This window comes from Halichoerus grypus, chromosome 15, assembly GCF_964656455.1.
Source record: "Halichoerus grypus chromosome 15, mHalGry1.hap1.1, whole genome shotgun sequence".
Classification (NCBI taxonomy): Eukaryota; Metazoa; Chordata; class Mammalia; order Carnivora; family Phocidae; genus Halichoerus; species Halichoerus grypus.
The window spans coordinates 1926612-1949336 of NC_135726.1; the positions used below are offsets into that span (position 1 = coordinate 1926612).

General features: G+C 58.5%; 1 protein-coding gene across 2 annotated transcripts in view; it reads right to left on the reverse strand.

Annotated features, from left to right (window-relative positions):
* The window catches only part of JPH3 (junctophilin 3), a 76623-nt gene extending 54129 nt beyond the window's left edge, over positions 1 to 22494 (reverse strand). For both annotated transcript variants that reach the window (XR_004920056.2, XM_036100923.2), the window contains exon 1: positions 21802 to 22494. Coding sequence is in view for 1 of the 2 variants with exons in the window: in XM_036100923.2 (XP_035956816.2) it covers positions 21802 to 22183 (382 nt within the window). In the remaining variant the exon portion in view is untranslated. The remainder of the gene's footprint in view (positions 1 to 21801) is intronic.
* Between the last annotated feature and the right edge of the window lie 231 nt (positions 22495 to 22725).

Here is a 22725-nt window from a genome sequence, read left to right on the forward strand (position 1 = left end):
AATATGAATTTTGGTAAGTGAGTTGGAAGATAAATTCAAGAAAATCAGAAACTGGAACAAAAAGAAGAGGTGGGCAAAGCAGTGAGAAACAGTGAGAAGAAAATCAGAGTGGAGCATGAGTCAGCCAGGGGCCCAAGTCCATACAGCAGGAGTTCCGGAAAATTACCAAAGGCGTAGGTCAGGAAAGCGTCCCAGCACCGAAGGGTCCAGGCCGGAGGGGCTCACGGACGCCAGCACAATGAAGGGGAAGGACTCCCACCAACACCCGGCATAGCGGGTTTCAGAACCCCCCCAAGAGCAAAGATCCCAAACACTTAGGGGGACCAGGGGCGACTGCACTTGAATGACGGAGAATCAGAACGGTATGGGCGTGCTCTGCAGCAGTGGAGCCCAGCCATCAGGGACAGCCACCCCCGCCCCCAAGTTCTGGACGATGTCAGCCTAGAACTCTGTACGAGACCGATGTATCCAGCAAACCACCGAAACGGCCTTCCGGGCACTCTTCCTTACAAAGCTACTGCAAGGACGTATGGCAGCAAAGTGAGGGAGTAAACCATGAAAACACAAGAGGTGGGGAGATTCCACACCCAGGAGAGGAGCAGGGGAGGTCCAGGAAGCAGAGAGGGAGCAGGGGACAGACAGGGGACTCCCGGAGACAAGGGAGGGAAATCTAGGAAACGTGTATTCCACAGAATGTGTGTGTACATACGGATATACGGGTGGGGAATCCGGCCGGTGTGTTCACGTGGAAAGCCGCACGGAGAGGTTTCTCACGGAGCCTTGGGAAGGTGGGGAAAGCTCGAGGGATTTAAAAACCACCCAGTTGAAAAGAGGCGGCAATCAGGAGGTTCAGCTGTGCGGGAGGACGCGGAGAGGGGCGCGGGGAATCGGCCGTGGCGGGCGCCCCCGAACGTGTCCTCCTTGCAGTTACGACTGAAAATTCTTCACGGAGCACAGGAGCAAGTGCACACATGACGGCAAGAGCGTGAACAATAAGTGCACAGAGTTGGCGGCTCAAAGTTCTGGCCAGGTGAGGCGGGCGGGGGCCTCGGGTGTTTGTTTGGGGCCCCAGTGGACACCTTCAACTCTGGGCACACGTTATCTTGGTGAAGGTGAGACGTTTTGGGGGGGGAGGGGAGGAATACTGGCCAGAGGGCTCTTCAGCACTCATCATGTCCTCACTGCTCTGCTGCGGAAGCCAAGGCTCGGGTAGGATTCAGATCTCGTGGGGGTGCCGACGCGGGGCCCCGCTCCCCGCAGAGGATGCCGGCCTGCTGAGTGCTTGGCCCGGGGCTTGAGCAGGCTGGGGCAGGGGGAGCCGGAGAGAGGGGGCCCAGCCTCAGGGCAGCGGTCTCCGTGGGGCGGAGGTGTTAGACAGGTGCAGACTGGGGGCAGGAAACGGATCCAGGAGGTCACAGGCAGCGCCAACAGGGAAGTCATTCTGGCCGGGAGAGTGGGACGCGAGCCAGGAAGCACCCTGGGGTCCAGAGGGCGCGGAGCAAAAGCAGACCCCAGCAGAGAACAGCAAGCATGGCCTCCACGTTCATGCCCCTTCCACCCAGCAGAGACGGGACCCAGGTGTGGGCAGTGCAGGAAAGCCTCTCAGGTGCAGGGGGCGGGCACGAGGAGCCACCCAGGTGGGGGTGGACTGTGGAGGGGCACACCTGAGTGTGCTGGAGACACGAAGGCCGGGGGACTAGGCCCGAGACCAGCATCCCCCCGTCCTCAGCGTGTGGGTCCACGGCAGGTGTCCACGGTGCCCCTTCTCCTCCCCACATCCGTCCATCACGGGAAGAGGTTTTTTCTTTTCTTTTTTTTTAATAGCAGTTTCAGGTTTACAGAAAGACTGGGAAGCACACAGACTTCCCGAATGCCCCCCCGCACACCATTTTGGTACCTTGCATTAATGCAACACATTTGTTCCAGTCAGTGGGCCAGTATCGACACGCTAACGGAAGTCCATAGTTTACAGCAGGGGTCACGCTCGGGGCTGGGCATTCTGTGGGTCTGGACAGATGTGCACGCACCCTACAGAGTCCCCCGCTGCCCTACAAGTCCTGTATTCTGCCTGTTCCTCCCTCCCCCGAACCCCGGGCAGCCATGGACCCCTGCCCTGTCCCCAGAGCGTTGCCCTGTCCGGTGTCCCAGAGCTGGGATGGTGCACGGTGAGCCCCTCCAGCCTGGTCTCATGCACAGGGCACCCAGCACCGGAGGCGTCCAGCTCTGCTGTGGCTGCATCGCGTGGTCATCCACCCCCCGGGGAAGGGCAGCCGAGCTGCTTCCAAGTCTTGGCAGTTACGAATGCAGGGCATGTGCTTTTTCACAGAAGGAAACAAAACCCCCATCTCAGAATAAGGACTGTTCTTTCAAGTCAGGGATCTTGGTCGTCATGAAGACTTTCCCCTACCCATTGCCCTCTTGGTGTGGATGCACCTGGAAAACGCTGCTGGGTAGCCCGGGGGTCAGGACACGACCACGGTGTCTGAAGGACACGGTCCACTGTGGAGCACTCATGATAGAGTGCCACGTGGGGTCATTCCACAAGGGCCCACAGGGTTCGGAGAGACAAGGGCACTTTTCCGAGGCCACACAGCAGGAAGAGCAGGGAGATGGGACTCCCCTCCTTGGCTATCCCCAGAGCTGGCAGGAACCTCTGACTCCTCGTGGTCTCCATCCTAGGGGAAGGCCCACACTCAGTGAGGTCAGCTGGTTGGTGCAAGGCCAGGGCAAGTCTGAAGTAGTGGCGGGTCTGTGGACCCCAGGCGGGGGTCCCCATGTCGTTCCTTCCAAGCCACACTCCCCAGGGAGACAGACTCCGCTCGCCTCGTCACCCTGACCTCCCAGAGCAGGGCGGGGGCTCCTTCCCCCCACCACCAGGAACGGCACAGCCCACACTGCCCAGTGCACGCAGTGTGTCCACACCACGCCAAGGGCTTCTCCCGCTGGGTGCCCAGAGTCACTTGGCCACACTCCCATCATGGAGGATGCAGCTGAGCTAGGACCCTAACCAGGTGTGCCTGATAGAAACCCAGGCCCGTGTTCTGGACAATTATCTCCACTACCTGCTGAAAGATAAGGGAGAAGTCAGCAACCAGGAGTGCGGGCTCCAGCCCCAAGCACACACGTCCCCCCAGGGCCTGCAGGTTCTCACACCCTCATGCACAGAGCCGCTCCCACAGGGTGGCAGAGAGGACTCGTTCTGAGTGGGGGCCCGGGGATGGTTCCGACATGCAGGCTGACCAGACCTGGGTGTCCCCCCCACCAGCTTCCAGATTTCAGCTCCATTTCCCGCCCGGCCTCAGTGAGCAGGGACCACCCGTGTCCCCAACCCAGATTCCTCCATCCCTGGCTGCACATGGCAATCACCGTGTTTAAGTAGAATTCATTAGGAGGCCTTGGTAGTTTGAGAAGCAAGCAAGCAGAGGGGCCACTGGCGGGCTGTCCGTGTGTCGTGGCTACTGCCCCACTCCGCCGTGGGTCTCCTAGGCAGCATCCGCACCACCTGGGAACTTGCTGAAATGCAGATTCCCAGGCCCCCAGCCCCACGGGAGCAGAGCCCCTGCAGGTGGGCCGGCACCTGGGTGACCTTCCAGGTGACTGATGCCACTCAGGGTCGAGAACACATGTTCTCCCATGAGAAGCACCTGGAGAGCTTTGGGAACTGATCACGGACACTCAGTCTGCCCAGAGCATGGACTTGGGGGGTCTGGGAGGAAGCTGGGCAGGAGAGAATTGTAACCACTCCGAAGAGAGTCTTGCTCCAGCACCCCCACCACTTTCTCATTTACAGAATGTCCTCTGAGCACCAACGATCTTGTTGCTGGAAAGCCACCTGCCGGTCAAGCTTCCATCCTGCCTTCAGACAGCAGCCTCCGCCCTCCCTCTCCTGGGAAATCTCCGCCCTGTGTCACTTCTCAGGGTCAAGGTGTCATACACACGCCAAAGGTGCACCAGGACCGCAGCGCAGCGCCCCGCCTGGGGGCCCGGGGGCCGCACTGAGACAAGGCTCATAACATGGCTTGTGGGCCATCATCCCAGACACACACCCACACCCACAGCGGGACACAGGGGTTCCAACCCCCCCAAGGCAGTCACTAAGCCCCCGTGAGGCCTCCACAGGCCTGTTTCCCAAGCTCTGTGCCAGAGGACCTGGGGCAGGTGGTGTCTTCGTGGGGCTGCCTGTTCCAAGGGGCAGGACTCCCACGAGGCCACTTGGCTGCAAGTCTAGCTCCACCATCAGCCATGAGTCTGGACGAGTTACTTACCCTCAGTTTCCACATCCATAAAATGGTGACAATGGTACCTAATCCACAGGACTGCCGCAAGACAGGGACTGAATATGGGAACCTAGGAGGACTTGGGCAGAGAGTGAGGGATGGAGCCCTGTGTGTTCTTTAATCAACTGAAGGCCCCACCATCTGCCTACAGCCCCACGGTGCCCCCCCGTACCTGTTACAGCCCCACGGAGGCCCCCCCGTGCCTGTTATCTCCTCTGGGGGGTCCCCCAGTTCCCTGCCATCTCTTCAGGGGGTCCCCCAGAACTCTGTCATCTCTTTGCGGGTCCCCCAGAGTCTGCCATCTCAGAGAAAAACAGATTGATCCGTGGTTGGGGCTAGCTTCTACATCAGTGTCCTCTCCTTTCCCATGACCTCTCCCGTAGAGAGCGGGATCATGGTCACCACTCAGCTATCGAGCTTCCTCTAGCCCCCTCCCCACACCCTAAGCCTCCGTTTTCTGCGGCGTGGGGAGAAGACCCCTACTCTAAATGACTGTTCATTCACCTAAGCAGTGTCTGCAAAGAACCTACCACGTGCTGGGGCGGAGAACATGCATAGAACAAAGAACCCCTTGGACCTGAGATTTAGAGGGACAGAGACACATGACGGGAACACCACCGGTAGGAGGAAGACCAGAGCAGAGCTTCGGGTGGAGGCAGAGGGGCAGGACTGTGCTGGGGACCACCTGCAGGAGGGGACGATGAGTGCTCCCCGCGCCCGGCACGACTACCACCTCCAGCCTTGTTAGGGTTTTCTCCAAACACAGACTTTGCCACATCCGAGAATAAATCCATCCCCCACCCCCACCCGAGGCGGGATGCTGGTAAAGACTTCTGGGCTTCCAGATGATTCTTTTTAAAAATAAGCTGAGTGGAAATGTACAGTGGTGCAGACACTTTGGGACACAGTCTGGCAGGCAGTTCCTCAAACAATTAAACCCGGAGTTACCATATGACCTGGCAATTCTGTGCTTTGGTACACCCCCCAGAGAAAAGAAAACACCCGTCCCACAAACACCCGCACACCAATGTTCACAGCAGCGTTCTTCAGACAGCCGAAGGTGGAAACGGCCCAGATGGCCGTCAGCAGACGACTGGATGAGCCAGATGTGGTCCATCCGTGCCCTGGAACACCAGCAAGTCTTAGGAGGGACCACTCTGGTACGCGTTACCACATGGACAGACCGAGAAGACAGTAAGGGGGCTTGACGCACGTACATGAAATGTCCAGTGTTGGCAAACCGAGCCACAGAGAGGAGATTCGGTGGTTGGCCCCCCATCTCAAATTAATAAATCTTTAAAAAAAATTAAAAAAAGCACCTGGGTGGCTCAGTCGGTTAAGCATCCCTTCGGCTCAGGTCATTGATCCCAGGGTCCTGGGATCGAGTCCCGTGTGGGGCTCCCTGCTCAGCAGGGAGCCTGCTTCTCCCTCTCCCTCTTCCCCCTGCTTGTGCTCACTCTCTCAGTCGCTCACTCTCTCTCAAATAAAATCTTAAAAAAGATTTGGTGGCTGCCAAGGGGAGAGGGGAGCTAGGGAGAGGACAGCTAGGTACGGGGTTTCTCTTTGAGGCCATGAGAGGCCCTAAAGTCGACGGTGGTGATGTGTGCACGACTCTGAACCCACCAGGAATCACTGAATTGTGCACCTGGAGTGGGTGCAGTGTGTGCTCACTGAACTCTATCTCAATAAACTAAAAAATCAAGCCTTGGGTTAGTGGAGCTGCGCTCTGCGGCCCCAGCGAAGATCGGGCCACGGTGAGGTGGCTGCAGCCTTCCTGGGGAGGGAGACATCACTGCCGTTGGGAACGCACCTCCACTTCCCAGAACTGCCAAATACCAGCCCTCCTCAATCCCCCGGGGGGCTCCTGCTCCGCGGCCCAGGGGGTCCCAGGGCTGGGTGTGTTTCCAGGTGGTGCCCAAACACCCGCAGGACGGCCCAGAGGCCCACGGCCTGTGCAGTGGAGAGTGCCTGGGTCAGGACTCCCCTCAGGACACAGAGGTGGACGGTCCGATTTCGGCTCTGAGATCTCCCAAGGGACGAGGTGGGAGCAGAGGCCCCCAGCCTGGGATGTACAGACTCCCAGGGGGCCCTGGATGGAACTGGGGGTGGTGCAGAAAGAACTCCCATCCTTATTTTCACTAGCCTCTACCTGAGGTGTAGACGGGCAGCAAACCACAGTGCTCAGGCGCCAAAGCTGCAATTTTGTTGGCAATAAACGACACGCCCAGGGGACAGCGGCTGCAAACATCCTGGGGTAGCGTTACCGCCAAGGCCCGCCCCCCGGAGCAGGGCCCGACAGCCCGGGACGAACCTCACACCCACCCTGCTGGATGTCAGTGTGGCCGGCCAAGGGTGGCCCAGGCCAAGGACACGCAGGGCTCCAGACCCCCCCGCCCCCGCCTGCCCCTGCAGCCCCCATGGACGCCAGCTCCAAGTTCGTGCCAGGCCTGGGGAGGGACATCGAGCAGTGTGTTCTTGTGCCCCCAGGACAGTGCTGCCCAGAGCAAGGAGGGGTACGAGGGGCTCCGCGGGCGTCTCCGGATAGAGCAGCTCCGAGGGGAGACCGGGAGGGCAGAGGGAGGGGCAGGAGGGGCCCGGCCAGCCGGCCAGTGGCCAGTGACCGGCACAGACGCCTCCACCAAACCCCCGAGATGACTCCCTCCAGAGCCTGTCCCAGTCCAGGCTGACCGGCCCTTGAGATTGGGTTTTCCCAAAACTACTTCCTCAGCCATCAGCCAGAGTCCCTGAGGCTGAGAGAGGAAGAGCAGAGTGAACCCCGCTCTCAGACCCGCCCCAAGCCACCCACCCAAAGCCCCAGTCTGGCCCCCGGCCACAGGCTCCAACAACTCCTCCCTCCAGGGTTCCCTGCAGGAATTCCTGCAACGAGGAATAAACCAGACTGTCCCACCGCAGGGCAGGCGGGCTCCTGGCTGTCTTGGCTGGAGGGCCTTGACACCCCCGAGGGAGTTCTGGATGTTTCTACAGGAAGTCCTCTCCTCTGGCCGCTGTGGGTGGAGGGGAAGGCCTGGAGCCTCAACGGAAAGGTGCGTACAAGACGCAGGACGCGCCAGGGAGCAAGAAATGGCCGCTTGAAAACAAAGAGCAATTGCCATTTGCAATGACGTGGGTAGAACTGGAGGGTGTTATGCTGAGCGAAATAAGTCAATCAGAGAAAGACAAGTATCATATGACCTCACTGATATGAGAAGTTTGAGAAACAAGACAGAGGATCATAGGGGAAGGGAGGGAAAAATGAAACAAGATGAAACCAGAGAGGGAGACAAACCATAAGAGACTCAATCTCAGGAAACAAACTGAGAGTCGCTGCAGTGGAGGGGGGTGGGAGGGATGGGGGGCTGGGTGATGGACATTGGGGAGGGTATGTGCTATGGTGAGCGCTGTGAACTGTGTAAGACTGATGAACCACAGACCTGTACCCCTGAAACCAATAATACGTTCTATGTCAATAAAAAGAAAACAAAGGGCAAGTGAGAAGTACTAGGGATGCATCCCTCCTCCTTCTCCCCTGCCTGCGGCCCTCCCCTCCCACCCCCCCCTCACCGCTCTTCCCCTTCCTCCTCCCTCTGCCCATCTCTCCCCGTCTCTTCCTCTCCATCTCTGGCTCTGTCTCTATCTCTGTCTCTCCAGTTTCTGTCTCTCTCTATCTCTGTCTTTCTCCCTGTCTCTCCCTCTCCCTCTCCATCTTTGTCTCCCCATCTCTGTGTCTCTCCCTCTCTGTCTCCCTCTCTGTCTCTCTCCATCTCTGTCTCTCTCCCTCTGTCTCTCCCTCTGTCTCTCCATCTCTGTCTCTCTCCCTCTGTCTCTCCCTCTCCATCTCTCTCCATCTCTCTCTCTCCCTCTGTCTCTCCCTCTCTGTCTCTCTCCATCTCTGTGTCTCTCCCTCTGTCTCTCCCTCCCCGTCTCCCTCCCTCTGTCTCTCCCTCTCCATCTCTCTCCCTCTGTCTCTCCATCTCTGTCTCTCTCCATCTCTGTCTCTCTCCCTCTGTCTCTCTCCCTCTGCCTCTCCCTCTCCGCCTCCCCCTCCCTGGTCTCTCCCGCCTTCCCTCCCTCCCTCCCCGTCTCCCCACCGCCCTCCCCTGCCCGGCACACCCCTGCACCCCCCCCTCCTCCCCAGGCCTCCGGCTAACAGGACACTCTGCGCTTGTGGACACTTCACGGTCACTGTCACCAGGGCTGCCTCCAGTCCCGCAGGAACTGTGACCTCTGCTATATTTCTGCCGCATTCTCTCCGGGAGCCACGATTAATTTCCTCCAGATTGGGCCGTGCACCGCAGACGCAGCCCCTCAGCCCCCCGCTGTCCACGTGGCGTGGGGCGCCGGAGTCCAGGGAGGCTCCAGGCCGGGCTTCGGGCCGGGGCCTTTGTCCCCCCGGGTCTACAGTCAGGTTGGTTCTGCGCAGACCCAAAGGGTCAGGCTGCAGCCTCCACGGCCAGGGACAGCCTGACCGCTCGACACAGCCCCGCTGGCTCCCCGTGCCCCCAGGTGTGGCCCTGCTCCCTCCGCTCCTCCTGGAGCATCTGCGACCTGCCCAGCCTGCCCAGCCTCCCCCCCATCCTCTGGGGCTCCGTGGGAAAGTCCCTCCCCCGCAGGCTTTCTCACACCTGCCCGGTCTCACTGTGAGTCCTGGCCCTGCTCCCTCCATCCTGTCAGCAGTCGAAGGGGAACCGTGGAACAGGTGCATGGACATGGTCCCCTCAGCCTGTGCGACAGGACCACAGCGCCCCGGGGCCTGCTCACGGCCAGGCACACAGTCGGCGCTCAGCAAGTGCCTGTGGGTCCCACCTGCCCTGCGGACACCATGGCTGTTCTGCCTTGCTGGTAAGCAGACCCTTCAACGCCCCCACTGCAGGGCCCGGACAGCATACCCTGACCTCCTCGCCCGTGGGCAGTGGTCCTGATTCTGTCAAGTCATCACTGCCTAAACCCCTACTGTGTGCCTGGCTCCGCGCTCAGTACTCTGCGGGCAAGAGAAGGGCACCGGGTTTATTTCAAGGAATGCACCATCCAAAGGCGGAGGCAGCAGGCACACAGGAATCCGGGGGGCGGTCAGGGGTCGGGCGCTGGACGTCCAGTCACTGTGTTATCTACAGTGTATTTTAAAAATTTACAACTCAACAACAGAAAAACAACCCAGTTTTAAAGTGGGCAAGGACCCAAGCAGACAAGTCTCCAAAGACATGCACGTGGCCCACGACACGTGGACAGACGTCTCTGGCCAGTCCTCAGGGAGACGCACATCCAGACCACAGGGAAACCACGCCACGCCCACGAGCGCAGCTGGAGTGGAAGGACAACAGGAGCAGGTGTTGGTGCGGACGTGGAGGGGCTGGGCCCGCAGCCCCGCTGGTGGGAGCGCGGCGGCAGAAGGTGGGACCCGGCCATCGCCGCCCCACCCGGGTCTCTGCCTGCGCCCACAAACCGCACGTCCACGCAAAATCTTGGCCCGGGGGCACAGCCCCCCCAGAGTCCCCCGACGGATGAACCGATAAGCAAAACCTGTTCCTGCCGCACCGCGAGTCTTAAAATGGAATCGCGTCGTGGCACAGGCTACGGCCTGGGGGGGGGTCCGTGGACGAGTCCCGAAAACCTCACGCTGACCGAGAGGCCAGCCACAGAGGCCGCCTTGTGGGACCCCGTCCACACCAAGGGTCCAGACCCAGCCGATCCAGAGACAGAGAGCAGGTCGGGGGTTGTCCAGGAAGGGACTTACTGCTCGAGGGGTTTCTTTCTTGGGGGAGAAGAATGTTCTAAAATTAGGGGGTGGTGACAGTTGCAGAACCCTGGGCACATACTAAAAACCGCTGAATTGTACACTTCAACAGGCGAACTTTACTACGATCCGTCACCTACACCTCCACAAACATGACACCAAAACCACGTCGCGGCGCGATCGTTTGTCCCCTCGGTGCAGGCGTGATACGGAAGCACCGTGTCTCTAACGGGTTTAAGGAACAACACGACGTCCTAGCGGCTCATGGAGCATCTGCATGCAGCCCGCACACGCGCAGAAACCCCGAGACCTAGGTCGTGTGATTCCCTTGCTGCTGGAACCCGAACCTTCCGAGTCTCTCTCCCCCAACCGTGGTTTCCCCGTCTGTGAAATGGCACAGCTGTGTGGACCTGGCCTCGGGGGGTGCTGGGATGATAAGGTGGCATCACGGATGAGAAGGGGGAACACAGGGCTGAGTCCCTGTCCATCTCTGTCCCTGCTGTCCTCCCCTCCCGCCCCCCAGGAGCGGCCTCCCCCTCGACCAGCCTGACTACATCCTCCACCCCGTCATCCTCCCTCTCCTGCCCAATTCTGAGTCCTGGGGCTTCTTCCCTTCAGTCTACTCCCTCCCGACTTCATGCCACCTCCCAGTGGACGGTGCCCCCACCTAGATCAGATGCACCATCCCCCTGCACCCTCCACCCTCACCCGGCTGCATGCAGTCTTTCACACCACACACCCACCCCGCCCTCAGAGTCCCGTCTGTCTGAAACAGGAGGTCCGTCCCGTCCTGGGAGCTGGCTGTCCTGGGCTCCACCCGCCTGCTCAGCCCACCTCCAACCCTCAGGGCTCTGTGTCTCCCCGACCCACTGCCCCCGCCCAGACACAGGCCATCACCTCCCCTCCCCTGGACACAACCGCCCTCCCAGGGGTCCCCAGCTTCCACTCTGGTCCCCATTTCCTTCCCTGCCCAGCAGCCAGCGTGAATACCCAGACATAACCACACAGACAGCAAGGGTCCAGCAGCTATGCTCCTAGGACTCTATCCCAGGAAGGCTTACGTTCACCTAACAGCCTCTCCGTGAGTCTGCAGCGGCTGTATTCCTTTCGACCCCAGACGCCCCTCGACTGCACATGGTTACACAAGCCGTGGTCCGCGCACACGCACACCCCAGGACCCTGGTCAGCAAGGTGTGTGGATGCACACACGACCGGGGTGGATCTCCAGAGAATCACAGGGAGTGAAAAAAGCCAGTCCTGAAAGGTTGTATCCCATAGGATCCCATGTATAGAACATTCTGGAAATGAGAAAATGCCAGGAGGGAGAGCAGCTGAGTGGGTGTCGGGGATGGGAGGGAGGAGGGTGTGGCCCTGAAAGGCCGCTGGGGGTCCCTGCTGATGAAACGCTCAGTGTCCCTGTGGACATCCCGGCCACAGCGTTGTGCGGTCCTTACGTCAGGTGTTACCTTTGGGGAGACCGCGTGGAGGGCACACGGGATGCTTCCGCTCTTCTCACAACCACGTGTGAGTCTACAAGCATCTCAAAATTAAAACTTAATTACAAAAGCACAAACACCAGCCAGTGCGGCTGCCCTGCTTGAATCCTTGGGCGCCCTTCCCTCCGGTGGCTGGGAAGCTGTGCTCAGACCGCCCCCCTTTGCGCTCCCCCTCTGGGTCTTTAACGAGCCACACCTGGATCTGAGCCACACCTGTTCTGGCCTCCTCGGGGCCTCTGCACGCCCTTTCTCCCGCTCTCCACACCACTGCCACTCCTACCCTCCAGCTCTCCGCGGGTTTATCATCCACGCATCAGGCAACCAGGATTTCTGGAGCTCTCTCTACTGCAGGGCCCAGTGAAGAACCCGCCAGACCCAGGGTCTGCCACCCCCGACCCGGGGCTCCAGTCCACAGTGAAGGGGCCTCCACAGAGCATGTGTGCACGGAGGGCCCAGAGGCGCTCTGGGGGTCTGGCGCCCCACACCATCCTCATAGAAATGCATTCAGCTCTTGCCTTTTCTCCCTCAGAGCTACCCACAGACAGCCAGGCCTTTGACCTCACCAGGAAGCAAGCAGACAGCTGGGGGGGGGGGGGCACAGAAAGGTCGTGCCCAGAAGTTGGCTGCACAGTCCCCACGCGGGCAGTGGGGGGCCAGCTCACGGCCCCTCGGCTTAGCTTCTACAACCAGCCTCCGAGAAAGCCTGCACTGGTTTGCAATGCGTGCTTCCCAAGGAGGCCCCCCACCCGGGCCTCCCTTAGTACCTGAAACCCCCCCCACCGGAAATCCCTCCCCAACTCCCTACAGTGAGACCACCCCTCTGCCACCTTCAGGGGTCTCCTCTTCTCCCCTTAATGGTCCTCACCCAAGGCAGAGGCCGACGGGGAGGGACAGGGGCTTCTCAGGTGTGGTCCTCAGGACCCCTGCCCCAGATGGCCCCAGATGTGCCCTCTGCTAGATTCCCTCCTGGGGAGCCTGTCCCAGGAGCCTAGGGTGGGAGGTCTGGAGCAGATCACTGTTGAGCTATTGAGACCCTGAGCCAGCACCCCCATTTCCTTGGCCTCCCTGGGCCTCAGTTTCCCCTCCAGAATGGGGGAGTCATGCCTTCCTCCCAGGCAGACTGAATGAGAGAAGGCACAGGCAGCTCCCAGCTCGTGGCCAGATGCTCGCTGAGACTCGAGTCTTGTTGAACTGGTGGGGAGGGTGCAGGATGAAGAAGTTTTGAGGGTCAAATGCTCCCTGGGGAGGCAGACCGGTGAGTCCTGCAGGAGCAGCTGAGGGCCCTGTGGCCCCGGAGTGGGGAGGGGTGTGTTCACGGGAGAGGAGGCAGTGAGGGTCAGCCCTGCCTGCTCCAGTCCTTGCTCTGGACTCGTGGGCTGTAGGAGTCTGCTGGCTCTGGCCTTCTTCCTGCCCCCCCCCCCCACTGTGCACAGTGATGATGGTGTCTGGGCCCCCATGGAGAATGGGAGGGTGTCTATCCTGGGGTCCATGGACAAGTCTCGGGGAGTCTGTGAACCCCCCCAGTACCCACAAAATGCCTTGTGTGTGCAGGGACCTGCATGTGTCCTGGGAGAGGACCCTCAGCTTCCCCACACTCTCGGAAGAGTCTGGAAGAACCCACGAGTTTATGCGCTGCTGAGCAAAGAGCCATGGAAAGCCCGGCTTCAGGAGACCAGGCCACCTCCCTGATCCTCAGTTTCCTCAACTGTCGAGCAAGTGGGTGGCCGTCAGACGACTGTCCCAACAGGAGGAGCCCCACCGGGTGCTGCAGACAGCGCTAGGCCCGCCCCCTGCCCAGGGGCCCCGTGGCCTCGCCAAGCCGCCCCATGCTGTGAGCGCATGCCTCATACATGGGAGCACATGCCTCACCTCAAAGCACGGCCTTAAGGACTAAAAGGAACAAGGTCTGTGGTAAAGCGCGTAGGCCGGTACTTGGAAAAAAGCAGATGTTTAAACGTGGTGAGTATCCTTCTTTCAAAGGAAACTCCGTGGCTTTGGGATTCTAGGTGACCACGTCTGTTTGGCCCACTTTCAAACTGGGGTCTGTAAGACACGGTAGTGTCTTCGTCCTAACCCCAGTGTCCTCACACAGACACAGGGTCCTTGTAGGTGCAATGAATTAAAGATCCTGAGAGATTGTCCTGGCTTTTGGCAGGGCCCTAAACCCAGGGACGGGCGCCCTGTAAGGAAGGAGGAGGAGAAGGTGGAGGTGAGGAGGGCCCGCAAAAACACAGTAGCTCTCCTCGCTGGAGCATCGGCCCGTGCTTGAAATTCTGCAAGTCTATTTGATTTTTATTTTAATGAAGCACAACATCTACTTCATGAGCCATTTGACCCGGCGCTTGAAGAACCATCCAGAGCGGCAGCTCTCAGCCCTGTCGGCTTTTATCGTGGACCTGGGCCAGGAGGCCACCCTCCCAGAGCCCAGTGGGGACCCCAGCCACGTCTTCACTGCCGCTCTCCCAACAACACCCTGGACGAGTAGCCTTCCACCTCAGCTGCACATTAGGATCACTAGGACAGTTTTAAAAGAATCCCAATGCCCAGGCTGCACCCGGACCACCTCAATCAGCAACTCTGGGTGGGGCCCGGGCATCAGCATTTTCCAAAGCAGCCAGATGACTCCACGTATGGCTGAGATTGGGACTAGTGTGCTAGGTCCTACATTCAAGCCATCTAGACATCTTGCAAACATGGACTTCTGGCCCCGGAGACCTCTGGGCTGGGGAGTGGGGCGGTGTTGAGATTCTGCATTTCTTTTTTTTTTTTTTTAAAGACTTCGTTTATTTGACAGATAGAGACACAGCGAGAGAGAGAACACAAGCAGGGGGAGTGGGAGAGGGAGAAGCAGGCTTCTAGAGGAGCAGGGAGCTCGATGCTGGGCTCGATCCCAGGATCCTGGGATCATGACCTGAGCCGAAGGCAGACGCTTAACGACTGAGCCACCCAGGCGCCCCCGAGATTCTGCATTTGTAACGGTCTCCCCGAGAACCATCCTCGGTGGCTCTGCTGTGTAGCTGGCGTTAAGAAGCACCAGCCTATACAGCCACTCTGGAAAACAGTATGGAGGTTGCTCAAAAAGTTAAAACTAGAGTTACCCTACAACCCAGCAATTGCACTACTGGGTATTTACCCCAAAGATACAAATGTAGGGATCCGAAGGGGCACATGCACCCCAATGTTTATAGCAGCATGTCCACAATAGCCAAACTATGGAAAGAGCCCAGATGTCCATCGACAGATGAATGGATAAAGAAGATGTGGTGCATATATACACAATGGAATACTACTCAGCCATCAAAAAGGATGAAATCTTGCCATTTGCAACGACGTGGACAGAACTAGAGGGTTTTATGCTAAGCAAAATAAATCAGTCAGAGAAAGACAAAGACCATGTGATCTCACTCATATGTGCAATTTAAGAAACAAGACAGATGAACAGAAGGGAAGGGAGGGAAAAATAAAATAAGAGGAAATCAGAGAGGGAGACAAATCATAAGAGACTCTTAACTCTAGGAAACTGAGAGTTACAGGAGAGGAGGTGGGTGGGGGGATGGGGTAACTGGGTGATGGGCATTAAGGAGGGCACGTGATGGAATGAGCACTGGGTGTTACACGCAACTGATGAATCACTGACCTCTACCTCTGAAACTAATAATACACCATATGTTAATTAATTGGATTTAAAGAAAAAAGAAGCACTAGCCCAGAGCCATGCTTCTAAAGGTGGAGTCCCCAGACCAGCAGCAGCTGCACCAACTGAGACGTGTTAGAAATGCACATTATCATGGAGGATCTCAGGCCAGAAATTCAGGGCTGGGGCCAGCAAATCTGCTTTCAGCACCTTCCAGGTCATTCTGACGCTGGCCTTGAGAAGTGATAGTGGTGGGCTAGTCCCCTGGCCAACCCCTGCTCCCCCAGCAGCACAGAGGACCCTGGGTTCTTTCCGAGGCCTCCAGTAGCAACAAGGAGACCCCAGACACCTGGGAAGATAGGAGCCGGCACACAGAAAGAGTGTCTCCTGCAGAATCAGCAACCCAGTCTGGGAGCCACGGCCCCCAACCAGCCCTCACTCAGCCTGAGCTCAGCCGTCCCCTCCCCTGGGACGGCTCTGCTGCTCTCAAGGACACGCAGTCCCCCTTCCCTTCTCAGAACGCTCCCCTGCGGTGGTTCCACAAGAGTCCCCAAACTCTGGAGTGAGAAACTCCGGATTATTTTATACATTTTAGTTTCACATCCAGACTTCTTGGTAGAAGTCACGTCATCCTGCATCTTATACATCGCTGCAAACTGTGTACCTCATACCTTGTGCTAGAAACTGAACGTCTGTGTCCCCCAGAATCACAGGTTAGAAAGGAGGTGCTGTTAGGAGGTGGGGCCTTCGGGTGGGGTGGGGAGGGTGATGAGGGTGGGGCCCTTAGGAATGGGATTAGTGCCTGATGAAGGAGACCCAGAGCGCCCCTCTGGCCCTTTCTCCACGTGAGGACACAGGGAGGTCGGCAGTCTACCCCCAGAAGCAGGCCCTCACCCAACACAAGCTGCCCGCCCCTTGATCTCGAACTTCCCAGCCTCCAGAGCTGTGAGAGATACACACTACTGTTTAGAAGCCCCCCAGTCTATGGGATTCTGGGACAGCAGCCCCAACGGACGAAGGCCCAGTCCGGCTCAGCAACTATTTCCAGGTTGATTCACTAAAGGTCGCCCTGAGCTTTTGTGTCTTTCCCCCTTAAACATGGTAGGGACTCAGGAAACGCATCTCAGCGACTGGACGAGCCAATAGCAGCAAAGAGAGTGACAAAGGGGATAGAGGAAAGGCGCCTTGTTTTTCTGCGTCTTTCCCAGCGCTTTGCCACGAACGCTGCTCACTAAACAGTGCTCCCCCCCTCGTCCTGTGGCCACGACTGCACCGTGCCCTTGGGACGTCAGCACGCCATCACAACGGGTTCCCTTTATTCTACACCGTCCGTCTCACTCACAGGAAACAACAGCAGAGTGTCTTAGGAGCAAGGACAGAGCCAGGAGCAAAGCAAAACCCTCTAGATGAGGAACCCACGGGTGCTGAATCGAGGAGGAAGGTGGCAGAGTAGTCTCTCATTGGCTGCTACAGACAAGATCATTCCTTTGCCTGCCTCTGGTCGTCTCGTACAGCCCCCGCAAGACCCGCGAGCACAGAGGCACCCCAACCTGAGACGGGCGGGAACGGGAAAACTTCTCGTGGCCAAGGGTGCTGGACAGGTCAGGGCCAGGGAGTCACTGGCCAGGAGGGTCAGTTTGGCGGCCTGGCTGGAAGAGGTAGTCTGGAGAGAAAGAGAACAAAGCCAGGGCCCCGTGGGGGGGGGGGGGGTGGCGCTCTCCATGGTGCTGAAGTGACATGCCGCTCCTCTGTCCTAAATGAAGACACAGAGGGTCCAAGAGAACCCCTGGTCAGATACACAGAGCCTGTCCGAGGCAAAGCCAGGACCCCAGGCAGCGCTCACTTCACCCACCAAGTGCCTCGCGCGAGCCAGGAGACTATAAATTGGGGGAGTGGCTGATCTAAGAGGAGGCAACCACTGTGGGAAATCCAAACAAACACCGTCCCCCTCTAGATCCCATGAATCCACATGCCCTGTTGTCACCAAAGGATGCTGTGCTAGGTACCCGGCTGTCAGCTCAGAGATGACAGCCACTTATCTTTCGAGTTGTGCAGGCCTGGGGAAAAGAGAGGAGGAAAGTGAGCCTTGAGGCAAAGCGGCAGAGGCTCCTGGCCGTCCCCCAGCAGCCCCCATCACCCTTAGTCTTCCTGGCCGTGCCCCCTCCTCCTTGGGTCAGCTGGGCTAACTGTCACCATCAGCCAGGGCTCCTCACTAACTCCGCGGCAGAGCGGCTATTTCGGGAGGGTGCTCACCCTCATCCCTTCACCAGCGTGCGGTGGGGTTCCTGATCTGAAGCACCCACATCGCTCCAGGGCTGTGTTAGGTGAGGGGAGCGCACAGTAACACTTCTTTCTCAGCTATTATTGGCAACAAAGAACTAGTTATTTGCTTTTTCTTCCTCTTTTCACCTCCTGGAGCCTTTTCCCTTGCCAAAGTGGCTGAACCAGAATCTCCGAGGAGATGCTTTTATCTCTAGTGGCTGAGTGCTGCTTTTGTTTCTGAAATGAATTCCCGTTGGCCTACGTCACCCGTCACCCGTGTGTCCATAGCCCTGCTTCCTTCCTCCCTAACCTGGGTGTTTGGATTTTTTTTTTTTTAAGTTTGCTTTCACATATTCATAGTCTAGTATCAAAAATACGCCCCATGGTCATTTATTTTGTTTGGATGAGGGCTTCTTCCCCCTTCAAAGGGGCATTAACTGCATAAACAGGTGTTTAAAGTGGAAGCAAAACATCCCGTTCCCTCTGTAATCTGAGCCCTCTTGGAAGGCGGGCGCTCTCCCTTTGCAGGGACTCCTGCTTCTCAGAGCAAGAGTCGGGAGGGATTTGGAGGGTACACGTGGCTGTGTTTTGGGGGACGAGGTGGAAATGTCTCTGGGTGACAGGTGTATAGTGTGTGCATGTGCGCACAGGCGCAGAGGGCCTGGAATTTTGACTGTGGGCGTGTGTGATTTGTGTGGGCCGAGGGATCTGGGCCAGTGAACGGAATCTGCATTTGAGGGGGGAGGCCTGGTGTGTGAGATGACTCACATCTTTCAGGCTGTGGGAGGGTTTATTTGTGGGGGTAACTCTGGTCCGAGGGGTCCTGCGTACACGGCATCAGGAGGAAATATTTACCTGTGCGGCCAAGCGCAGGGGTCCGGCGCATGGAGAAGGGGCGTGCACCTGTGCCTTTGCCACAACTCCAGGCTGCCGCACCCAGAGGAGAAGCGGGGTGCGGAGGTAGAGGAAGGCACGAGGAGGTAGTTCTGCACAAGGGTGCAGAGAGAACGTGTTCCACACAAAAGCAGAGGCTCTGGAATCGCCGTCCTGAGCGCGAATCCTGGTGCTGCCCAGCGCCCACCAGCCAAGGCATCTGCCCCCTCTGAGCCTCGGCTTCCCAGTGTGGGAAATGGGAGAAATGAGAAAACTAACCCCGCAGAGGGACAGGAATTAAGGTCTAGAATTCATGCAAACACTTGCCCCATGCCTGGCACACGGTAAGTGTTTAATATTGCCATTTATCCTCATCATGATCATGATCACACCTGGCTATCGGTTCCAGTAATGATCACCCTAAGTGGCATTTAATGCACATGTCATGAGAGAACAGAATAGTGGTAAGTGATAAGGAAAGCTTACTATAAATCTAGCATAGCCGTGCACGCACCTCAATTATTCCCCACCTACTTTACAGATATTATCAGCCCTTCTTACAGATGAAGAGACGGAAGCTCAGAGAAGTTAAGTAACTCGCCCAAGGTCACAAGGCCGAATGGTTGCAACTCCACAGCACGTGCTCCTGCCGCCCTGCACCCCCCGGGGCCTCCCCATCTCCGAGGGGACCCTCGGCACACCGACCGACCAACCGTGGAAGTCACTGGGCTCACGTCGGTAGAAAACGCCTGTCTTACTTGGGGGAGGATGAACCCAGAGGAGAAGAGGTTGGCAGAAGGGGCCCCAGTTGAAATGGAGTCCATAGCAATTCCAGCCAAATGGAGAATACATTTGCCATTTGTGCATTATTCATGAAAATCGCCGTTTCCCAAAGTCAGCACTGGGAGCTGGGCTGGAGTTCAGGAGCTGTGCGATGCCTGCCCAATGTTCCCATCCCTTGTGCAAAGCAAAAGTCGGACTGGAGTCAGGACCATGAACTCATTAAGGTTCCGCCTGCCCTCCCCAAAGCATAAGCCACCACGCCCACCCGCTGCCTGTGGAGAAGACATCCAGACCCACAGCTGCAACACCCCACTTGGATTCTGCTTGCCTGACGGACTGCTGGAGGGCACACCTTCTCAACAGTCACTTCCTTCCTGATGAGAAGCACGGACCATGTTGCCAAAAGGTGGCCCCAGATGTCTGGCCTAATTACCCCAATTTTCCGTCACGCCATGTCGCCAACCAAGAAGGAACAGTCAGCCCTGGTGCCCTGCTACCTGGCTGGCCTACAGGTGGTGTGGTGTGGGGAGTGGGGGCTCCATTCTGGACAAATCAAGGTTTCAACCATGACTCTGCCACCATAGGCTGGGAGCTCTGGTCTGTCCCGTGGGCTCCTGGGTCTCTCTGGCCTCGTCTATAAACTGGACCTGACCCCCTCCTCTCCACCATGGGAGGACCCAAGCGGGGCAACGTAGAGGGAGGTGCTTTAGGGAGCAGAACCCTATGTAGCCACTTGGATGGGGGATAGAGACCCAAGAACATAGATCCATTGAAGGAAACATTTCTCACATCAACATATCAGACCCTAAACTCATGGCCAGCCACAGAATCAGGGTGTCTCTTCCCCTGGTGAGCACGAAAGAAATTACTACTCTTCCTTCTGAAATGGAAGCTCTCTGAGGACAATGACTTTTGTCTGCTTTGCTTACTGCTGGTTTCCTAGAGCCCAGAGCACCTGCTCATAGCACCTGCGGGCCACCCAAGATGTCCGGGGAAGGTGGGCAGCCTGGAGGGCTAGACCTCACTCTTAGATATTCTGGGGAGTTCCACAGAAACAGGGGCCTGGCTCTTCTCCTCCCCAGGCTCCCACGTGAGGCCGCAAAGCTGCTTTCCTGGCTCAGGCACAGCTGGGAGCACCTCTGGAGGGACAGATCCGCAGAGCAGCAAGGCCAGAGCCCCCAGGGTGACAACTACCCTTGGGATCCCAAAGAGCCCAGCTGGGAGCGCCAGGCTGCTGAGCCGCCCACCTCAGCCACCCACATCTACTGCCCGAGCCTCGCCGTGTGTGTGTGCGCGCGCACACACACACACGGCCTAAAACCCAGAGAGGGCTGTCTGCTCAGTCCAGCCCCTGCGCCCCAGGGTCAGGGATGCTCTCCAACCTGCTCCATGAAAACAACAAGAGCACAGAAGAGGCCGCCTGGGATGAGGCTGGGCACGGCTTTGACAGGCAGGAGCATTATATAATTAACTGCCCCCCACGCCTCCTCCCCTTTGAGTAATAATGAACCCTGCCTCTCAGTTGCATAAGCCAAAATAATAATTACTCTCCAGCCCTCCATCAGTCCTGGATGTGGCCAGGGAGCAGGTGTTTAGTGCCTGCTTCATGAGACGTGAAGGCAGCAAGCAGGCGGGAGAAGACCACACGTACGTTCATGATTTGCACGCCCGGCAGAAGCACACAAGTCACTGTTGTGCCCCACACCTTCCCCAGGCATCCATGCCTGAGAAATTACCCAGAGGGAGGCACAGAGCCACTTCTGAGGCTAAGCTCCCAGATGGGGGAAGGGGGGCCTCTGGAGAGCAGGCTTGTTTGGGGTCTGGCTTCCAGGAACAGTAAATGCTCCATGCCTCTCTCTTGCACAGAGGAGTGGACACCGGAGTGTCCGGGACAAGGGGGCAGCTGCAAGCTGGCCAAGGCTCCGTGCACAGAAACCATCTTGCAGCCAGGGCAGACAGGCAGGCAGGCTCAGCACTGAATGTCATGGCATGCTGGAATGAAGGCACAGAGCATTCCCTAAACTACCGGTGAAAATGATTCAGCCACTGGAAGGCAAGATTCCTGGGCTCTCGCTAAACAGATGGGCCTCCTCCTCCCTCCCTCTAGCAGCCTCTCTGGCTGCGCTAGCCCGCGTCCAACCACCTAGAAGTTTATTGCTGTGTTGTGTTGCTTTGGGTTTGTGTCCCTCTCCCAATCGCTCCCTTTCCATTGGCTTGGGTTGATCAGGACTAAGGGAGGCCCTTCAGCACCGCAGGAAAACAAGGAGCTGAGCTGGGGCCTGACTCCTGGAGGCCCAGCACCAAAGGAGCTCTACCAACAAGGGCAAGGGACCCCCTCCCAGCTCCCGTCTGCCCTTGGTGGGTCCCAGATGAGGCCCAGGGCCCGGGGCCCCGGGCCCAGTCTGGCCTTTCCAGCAGGTCTGTGGCCTGCGCTTGGATCATGCACTGACACTCTGCTCAGCCCCGCAGCTCTGGGCCTGGCTCTGCTCCTGGAAAGCCCCCAACACCCTTCAGCTGACACAGGGGTGCTGTCCCCCACCAGGCAGTGGGGCAACCTGTAGCCAGGGCAACTGTGGCCTCCAGGAAGCCCCAGGAAATGCCCCAGGTGCACACGGCCCCACTGGAGGGAGAAGCTCAACTTCCCCAGAGGTAAACAGAAGAGGCAAGAGAAGAAGGTCCCTCCACCGCCCAGCCCCCCCTCCCCCCCCCCCCCCCCCCCGGCCCGGCCACCCGGGTGGCACCTACCTCCATCTGAGTACGTCTCCGTGCCATAGCCGTCCTGCAGCCCGTTGCTCCAGGTGCCTTCATACTTGGCCCCGTTGCCCGTGCACTCCCGCACCCCGTAGCGCCCCTTAAATCCGTGCGTCCACTCGCCCTTGTACACCCACTTCCCCTTGCTCTCCAGGCCGATGCCGTGGCGCTTGCCCTGCGCCCAAGTGCCCTGGTACGTGTTGCCGCTGGGCCAGGTGTAGACGCCCAGCACCTCGAAGCCGTGGCTCCACGAGCCGGTGTATTCGCCTTGGCCCTTGGGGCCGGTGCAGACGCCATGGCCGTGCGCCTTGCCGTCCTCCCAGCCTCCACAGTAGGACCCTCCATCGTCAAAATTAAACCTACCCCCACTGGACATGCATGTAACTCGGTTTGCAAATCCCGCAAACGGTGAAAAAAAAAAAAAAAAAAAAAACCAAGGCGATCAACAAACCGGATTCTTGGTTGGCTGGCTGGTTGGCTGGTTTTGTTTTGCTTTTTTTTTTAAGGAAGAATGGAGAAAGCAAAAAACACAGCGAGCAGATCCCGGGCGGCGGGCGGCCGCGGCGCCGGCTTCGGCGGAATTTAAGTCAATTGGGGGCGATTATTCCTTTTCGAGCTGCGCCGCGGAGCCTGACCAGCGTCTCGCGCTCCCGCTGGAGACAGGACCGGAGGGGGAGGAGGGAGGGGGAGGGGAGGGGAGGGGGAGGGAGGGGGCAGGAGCAGGAGCGTCTGGTGCAAACGGCTCCACCTCAGCGGCAAGTGCCCCTCGGAGGCGAGCCCGCCGGGCTGGCCGCGCAGGCCGGGGCGGGGACCGCGGGCGGCTCAGGCCCGGGGCGCAGCCCCCCACCTGCGGCTGCCGCGCTGCGGGCGCCCGAGGGAGGCGGCGGGGCCCGCGGGCGGCGGCGGCACGGGCGGCGG